The following is a 7,733-nucleotide window of genomic DNA, read 5'->3' on the forward strand; positions in this document are numbered from 1 at the left end:
TGGGATAACATCCAGCAGCAGAGGTAATGGCAGCTACATACCAAGTGAGGTGTGGAACAGCACAACATTGCCCTGATGAGTATCTCTGAATCCACAGATCACATTCTCCTCTTCATTTGTATTTTGTGCCTGTGCCTGTGTTCATGTGAGTTCAGCTGTGTGGTGAGAGCAGGGGAGGAGGATGAACCTGGGGTTATCAGTGGCCTGGGGGCAAGTGTAGGATCCCTCTTGTGATTCAGTGAGGATAAAGGCAAAAGCAAATCGAGGAAAAGCATTCCAAAAGGACATGGAACTGCTGGAGTGGCTCCAGAGGAGGTCACAAAGATCAGAGGGGTGCAGAACCTCCCCTGTAGGGGCAGGCTGGGAGAGTTGGGACTGTTCAGCCTGGAGAAGAGATGGCTCCAGGGAGACCTTAGAGCAGCCTTCCAGTAGCTGAAGGGGACTACAGGAGAGCTGGGGAGGGACTTGTGACAAGGGCTGAGAGTGACAGGATGAGGGATGGTGGCTTTGAGCTGGGAGAGGGGAGACTGAGACTGGAGATGAGGAAGAAATTCTTGTGAGACTCTGGCACAGGCTGCCCAGGGAGGCTGTGGCTGTCCCCTCTCTGGGGTGTTCAAGGCCAGGCTGGATGAGGCCTTGAGCAGCCTGGGCTGGTGGGAGGTGTCCCTGCCCATGGCAGGGGGCTTGGAACTGGATGAGCTTGAAGGTCCCTTCCAACCCAACCCATTCTGTGACACTGGCAAAAGCTGCATCAATCCTCTTTCTTCTAGAGGATTCTGGGTGCATTCTCTGTGTATTACAAACCCCAGACCTTTTCTTCCAGTCTCCATCCCCCCTCTGCTACCTTAAAGCCATTCTCCCTCCTCCCATCACCGCAAGCCCTTGTGAAAATCCCAGTCACAGAGCTGAGCAGCTCATCCCTCTCAACCAGGAGCCAGGAGAAAAGAGAGGGAGGAAGACAGAAAGAGACCACAAACCACTCCTGCAGGTTTAAAATGAATTGAAAGGGGGAGAGAAGTGACTTCTGCCCTTGGTGTCGTGCCAGGTTAGCAGCATCAGAGCTGTGGCAGGACTCAGGAAGGTGCAAGATAAAGATAGCAGAAGGGATGAATCCCAAGGAAGACACACTATGAGCATTAAGGGACTTTTAACCTAGCCTGGAGCTACCCACTGCAAACATTTTCAAACCTAACCTCTCTGCTGACCTTGGAAAAGATTTTTCCACCCTCCCCTCCCCTGTTTGAATAGAAAATTCAGAAGGAGGAAGCTGGAGGTGGGGAGATTCAGGCTAGATGTGAGGAGGAGGTTCTTCCCCATGGGAGTGGTGAAGCCCTGGAATGGGTTGTGCAGGGAGGTGGTCGAGGCCCCAGCCCTGGAGGTGTTTAAGGCCAGGCTGGCTGAGGCTCTGGCCAGGCTGATCTAGTGTGGGGTGTCCCTGCCCATGGCAGGGGGGTTGGAACTAGATGATCCTTGTGGTCCCTTCCAACCCTGACTGATACTATAATACTATGATACTATGATAGGAGAGGCACTCACTCCAGACTCCAAGCACAGCCTACATCAGGCTTTCTCAACCCCTCATGCACTTCCTGATGGAAAGCTTTCCCTCTTCTCCCAGCCTCTTGGCATTTTGGGAGGCTGGCTGACAGCCATCAGGGCCCTAGATTGAGCACCAAGCTTTGCAGGCACTGGCAGGAGGGACAATGAAACACAAGGCCAGAGTTAGGGGCTATGCTATCACCTGGCTGCTTGGAATGCAGCTCCATAGTCTCTGCTGCTTGCCAGCACCTCAAAGGTCTCTGCTGCTTGCCAGCACCTCAAAGCTAAAAAATAAGAATGTTTCCTTCCCAGTTGGCATGCAGGAGGAAGCTGAGTCTGGGAACATGATAAAGTTCCATGGGGAAGTCCCTCATCTGTCAGCTGTACGTGGCCAGTGACAGGAGCAATGAGCAGCAGCAGCTGTGCTGCATCAGGAAGAGAGGAGAATAGAATTAACCAGGTTGGAAGAGACCTCAGAGATCATCAAGTCCAACCTATCACCCAGCACCATCTGATCAACTAAACCATGGCACCAAGTGCCTCAGCCAGGCTCTTCCTAAACACCTCCAGGGATGGGGACTCCACCACCTCCCTGGGCAGCACATTCCAGTGGCCAATCTCTCTTGCTGGGAAGAATTTCTTCCTCATCTCCAGCCTAAACCTCCCCTGGCACAGCTTGAGACTGTGTCCTCTTGTTCTGCTGCTGCTTGCCTGGCAGAAGAGACCAGCCCCCACCTGGCTACAACCTCCCTGCAGGGAGTTGGAGAGAGCAAGAAGGTCTCCCCCTGAGCCTCCTCCTCTCCAGGCTAAGCAGCCCCAGCTCCCTCAGCCTCTCCTCCCAGGGCTGTGCTCCAGACCCTCCCCAGCTTTCTTGCCCTTCTCTGGACACCTTCCAGCAGCGCTCAACCTCTTTCCTAACCTCAGGAGCCCAGAACTGGACACAGGACTCAAGGTGTGGCCTGAGCAGTGCTGAGCACAGGGCACAAGGACTTCCCTGCTCCTGCTGGCCACACTCTTCCTGCTGCAGGCCAGGATGCCCTTGGCCTTCTTGGCCCCCTGGAGCCTGCCATCGACCAGTACTCCCTGGTCCCTCTCTGCCTGGCTGCTCTCAGCCACTCTGCCCCCAGCCTGTAGCACTGCCTGGGGTTGTTGTATCCAATGTGCAGAACCTGGCACTTGGATGTGTTCAATCTCATGCCGTTGGCCTCTGCCCATCTGCCCAGCCTGGCAAGGTCCCTCTGCAGAGCTCTTCCACCCTCTAACAGATCAACTCCTGCCCCCAGCTTGCTGTCATCTGCAAACTTACTGCTGATGGACTCAATGCTCTCATCCAGATCATCAGTAAAGATATTGAACAGGCTGGGGCCCAGCACTGATCCCTGGGGGATCAGGTTGCACTTGATGATCTTTGAGGTCTTTTCCAACCTTACTGATTCTATGATTTGATGATTCTTTCAGCTGGCCATGAACATGGCTGGTGATCCAGGGGAGTTCACACTGCTCTCTTCTCTGATACCTGCCACAGGCACAGGTGGTGGAAACCTGGGAACCTTCCAAGGGCTGTCACAGGAGGTCTTGCTCAGCCTTGTTGCAAGTGCAACAGTGGAAGCCACAAGCCACTGCTCAGAGAAGCCTGAGTGGTTCTCCTCTGAGCTTCTTGGTGAAGCAACCCTGGTTTGGATGACTGGTTTGGGTTGTCCTTGCTGCAGCACACCCTGGCACAGCTTCACTATCTTGTCATGCCCATGTGGGCAAAGCAATTGCCTGGGACTAAGCTTCACCCCCTTTGTGTTCACACTAGGGTAGCTCTCTTCTTTCTGCCTGTGTGGTGGTGAGGAGCTGCTGTGACAGAGCCACCTCTCCCCAGTTACATTTGTAAGCAGCATGAACCGTGGTGAAATGTCTGCTTACAGCCAGACTTCCTCTTTTTTAACAGGTCCATGCAGAGCAGCTTTTGCTGCTGGCAGGAGCAGCCAAACACCCCCTCAGCAAATGCTAGAGGCAGTAGGCAGCCAACCTCTCCACTTCCTTCTGAAGGTTCAGCTGCTCTGCAGCTTGGGGTCCATAAGTGAGGTCCTGCCGCCCACTGAGGAGGTGAAAGGCAGAGTGCCAGTGGTAATGTATGTGCCAGGAGGAGCTGAGCCTTGCTGTGCCTCAAGTCCCCCTCCATGGCTTGTCCCAGCCTGCCCTCTGTGTGCTAGGGCAGAGCCTGGGGGCAGTGTCCCAGCACCAACAGGAGCAGCTTGAACCTTTTGAACGGTGTTTGCTCTGGAGGGAAAGGGGGAGGGGATTCTCCCCCTCTGCTCCACTCTGCTGAGACCACAGCTGGAGCTCTGGGGCCAGTTCTGGAGCCTCTGTGCCAGGAAGGGTCTGGAGGTGCTGGAAGGTGTCCAGAGCAGGGCCACAAGGAGGAGCAGAGGGCTGGAGCTGCTCTGCTATGAGGACAGAGTGAGGGAGTTGGGGTTGTGAAGGCTGGAGAGGAGAATGCTCTTAGTAGACCTTCTTGTGGCCTTCCAGGATCTGAAGGGGGCTGCAGGAAAGCTGGGGAGGGACTTTTGAGGGTGTCAGGGAGTGATAGGACTGGGGGGGATGGAGCAAAACTAGAAACCCTGGATGTCAGGAAGAAATTCATCACTGTGAGGGTGGTGAGAGCCTGGCACAGGCTGCCCAGGGAGGTGGTGGAAGCCTCCTGCCTGGAGGTGTTTGCAGCCAGGCTGGAGGTGGCTGTGAGCAACCTGCTGTGGTGTGAGGTGTCCCTGCCCATGGCAGAGGGGTTGGAACTGGCTGAGCCTTGAGATCCCTTCCAACCCTGACAGTTCTGTGATTCTATAAGTAGAAGAGATGGAAGGGAAGAGTCTTTATCCAAAGGTTAAGGAGATGCTGACCCTGTAACTGTGGATGCCCCCAAAGCCAGGCAGAATGGGATGTTGGCTTGGGAGGAGCAAGGATTCTGTCAGTGTCATGTCTTTCCTTTCTCCACAGCTGCCACTGGATGGGACTAACATGAATCACCAAGCCCCACAGCTATGTGGTGTGGCCATGCAGGGAGGAGGAGGAGCATTGAACCTGATGCTTGTCACGATCCCAAGCTTGGACCAGCCATCCCAAAGAGGGATGCCACTATGGGCATCTCTGCCATGGGCACTGCCCAGCAGGTGCCAGCTGCTCAGTCATTGCCCATGAGAAGAGGACAGTGGTTCAGGAGTGGCTGCATGAGGAGGAGAGCAACCCCCAGCACTGAATGCCTCATGGCCTTGTGAAGAATCATTTCACAGCCTGTACATGAAAGGAGAGAACACTAGACCCCAGTTTTGGATTCCAGACAGCTTTTGGATGGCATCCTCCCCTATTCCCCCAAAGATTTGGCATCTCTAGGTTAAGAAAGGCCTAAAAGTTACTTTAAAAGCCCAACCAAGCAAACAGTATCAAAAGCAAGACCTCCTCCACCAGCGTGCAGAAGAGCCAGCTGCTGCACAACTGACTTTAAACCTTCATTTCAGAGCATTTCCCAAGCACAGCTCCTCAGCATCCTTTGTCTGGCCTCCAAATTGCCAGCACTGCAACCCTCCTGAGGGCATCCCTCTGCGCCTCATCTCAGTGGCTGTAGTAGGATCTCTTGCACTGATCACAGGATCACAGGATCTCAGGGGTTATCACAGTCTCACAGTATCACTTAGGTTGGAAAGGAACTCGAGGATCATCGAGTCCAACCTATCAACACAGACCCCATGCCTAGACCATGGCACCAAGTGCCACGTCCAATCTCCCCTTGAACGCCTCCAGGGTCAATGACTCCACCACCTCCCTGGGCAACCCGTTCCAATGCCGAATGACTCGCTCGGTGAAGAACTTCCTCCTCACCTCGAGTCTAAACCTCCCCTGGCACAGCTTGAGACTGTGTCCTCTTGTTCTGGTGCTGGTTGCCTGGGAGAAGAGGCCAACCCCTTCCTGGCCACAACCACCCTTCAGGTAGTTGTAGAGGGCAATGAGGTCACCCCTGAGCCTCCTCTTCTCCAGGCTAAACAATCCCAGCTCCCTCAGCCTCTCCTCATAGGGCTGTGTTCAAGGCTCTCCCCAGCCTTGTTGCCCTTCTCTGGACACCTTCAAGTGTTTCGATGTCCTTCTTAAACTGAGGGGCCCAGAACTGGACACAGGACTCAAGGTGCAGCCTAACCAAAGCAGAGTCCAGGGGCACAATGACCTCCCTGCTCCTGCTGGCCACACTATTCCTAATGCAGGCCAGGATGCCCTTGGCCCTCCTGGCCACCTGGGCACACTGCTGGCTCATATTCAGGTGGCTGTCGATCAGCACACCCAGGTCCCTCTCTGTTTGGGAGCTCTCAGCCACTCCGACCCCAGCCTGTAGCTCTGCATGGGATTGCCGTAGCCAAAGTGCAGCACTCGGCACTTGGACTTGTTGAATGCCATCCCATTGGCCTCTGCCCATCTGTCCAGTCGGTCGAGGTCCCTCTGCAGAGCCTTTCCACCCTCTAACTGACTAACATCTGCTCCTAACTTGGTGTCATCTGCAAACTTGCTGATGACTGACTCGACCCCTTCATCCAGGTTGGAAGGGAACCAAAGAGATCATCGAGTTCAACCCTCCCTGCCAGAGCAGGACCATACAATCTAGCTCAGGTCACACAGGAACACATCCAGACAGGCCTTGAAAGTCTCCAGAGAAGGAGACTCCACAACCTCTCTGGGCAGCCTGCTCCAGTGCTCTGTGACCCTTACAGTGAAGAAGTTGCCCCTTGTGTTGAGGTGGAACCTCCTGTGCTGCAGCTTCCATCCATTGCTCCTTGCCCTATCCAAGGGGAGCAAGTGAGCAGAGCCTGTCCCTGTCCCCCTCCCTCCTGACCCCCAGCCCTCAGATGTCTGTGAGCTGCAGGCACAGTGTGAGTAGGAGAAGCTAGTCCCTCAGGAGACTCTGTAGCTTCTAGGTGCTGATATTTGACTGGGGGGCTGCAAGATGTGACTGCTGGTTGCAGGTGTGTCTGGTGCTTGCTCAGGTTCTCCAGTTCAGGCTGACCTCTTCCTCTGCAGCACCATGCTCCTGCCTGGGTCGAGCATGTAGCCAGCAGGATGAGGTAGTTAAAAGGTGGCCAAGGCTCCTCTTTGGAGATGTTAGGGTGCAATCTGCTCTCCTTTCTGCTCAGACACCTGTGGTATGTGCTAAGAGGGAGCAATTTCATCTCCATTGCTTCACTGTGTCCAGTTCTGGGCCCCTCAGTTTAAGAAGGACATTGAGAGACTTGAAGGTGTCCAGAGAAGGGCAAGAAAGCTGGGGAGGGGTCTGGAGCACAGCCCTGGGAGGAGAGGCTGAGGGAGCTGGGGTTGCTTAGCCTGGAGAAGAGGAGGCTCAGGGGAGACCTTCTTGCTCTCTCCAACTGCCTGAAGGGAGGTTGTAGCCAGCTGGGGGTTGGTCTCTTCTGCCAGGCAAGCAGCACCAGAACAAGAGGACACAGTCTCAAGCTGTGCCAGGGGAGGTTTAGGCTGGAGGTGAGGAGAAAGTTCTTCCTAGAAAGAGGAATTGGTCATTGGAATGTGCTGCCCAGGGAGGTGGTGGAGTCCCCATCCCTGGAGGTGTCCAAAAACAGCTTGGATGAGGCACCTGGAGCCATGGTTTATTTGTCAGGAGGTGTTGGTGCCAGGTTGGACTTGATGATCTCTGAGGTCTTTTCCAACCAGGTTGATTCTATGAGTCTATGATTGCAGGGGGGGTTGGAAGCACAGGATGCTTATCTAGGTCTTTTGCAAGTGGTGCTTGCTGTGAATGAACACCACCGACCACTGCAGAGGACTCCACTAGAAAGTCTCTCTCCTGGATGATGCTTTGTGTTCCTCCTCACCACACAGAAGCTGCTGCTTCATTGGGAGCAACAAATTGGTTCCCACTCCACTGTCATTTAGAAGCAGCACATGGAAGCAGGGAGTGTGGTGCCTCTTCAGCCCCCCAGAAAGCCCTTGATGAGTCTTTGGGAGCATCTCCCCCACTGGTGGCCACAGAACTGAAGCAGAACAGATCTTGGATAGCAGGATGGGGAAAAGCTGAGGACATTTGTCAGGGCCAGCCAAGATGTTAGGAAGCTGTGGGAAACAGGAGTGTGGTTCCCTTGTCCCAGGAACATCCAGAGGGACTCTGCTGCAAGGAACAGACCTTTCTCAACCCTCTTGTTTCTCAGTGTGGACTT

General features: G+C 54.5%; 1 protein-coding gene across 1 annotated transcript in view; it reads left to right on the forward strand.

The window, feature by feature from the left end:
- LOC137458644 (acid-sensing ion channel 2-like) overlaps positions 1 to 5,287 on the forward strand; it is a 50,556-nt gene extending 45,269 nt beyond the window's left edge. The window contains exon 2 of the mRNA XM_068170002.1: positions 4,522 to 5,287. Within this exon, the coding sequence (XP_068026103.1) occupies positions 4,522 to 4,722 (201 nt within the window). The 3' untranslated portion in view covers positions 4,723 to 5,287. The remainder of the gene's footprint in view (positions 1 to 4,521) is intronic.
- The last annotated feature ends 2,446 nt before the right edge of the window (positions 5,288 to 7,733 follow it).

The sequence above is a fragment of the Melanerpes formicivorus genome, unplaced genomic scaffold, assembly GCF_026170545.1.
Source record: "Melanerpes formicivorus ecotype bairdi unplaced genomic scaffold, bMelFor1.0.p_v2 SCAF_264, whole genome shotgun sequence".
In the NCBI taxonomy this organism is placed as follows: domain Eukaryota; kingdom Metazoa; phylum Chordata; class Aves; order Piciformes; family Picidae; genus Melanerpes; species Melanerpes formicivorus.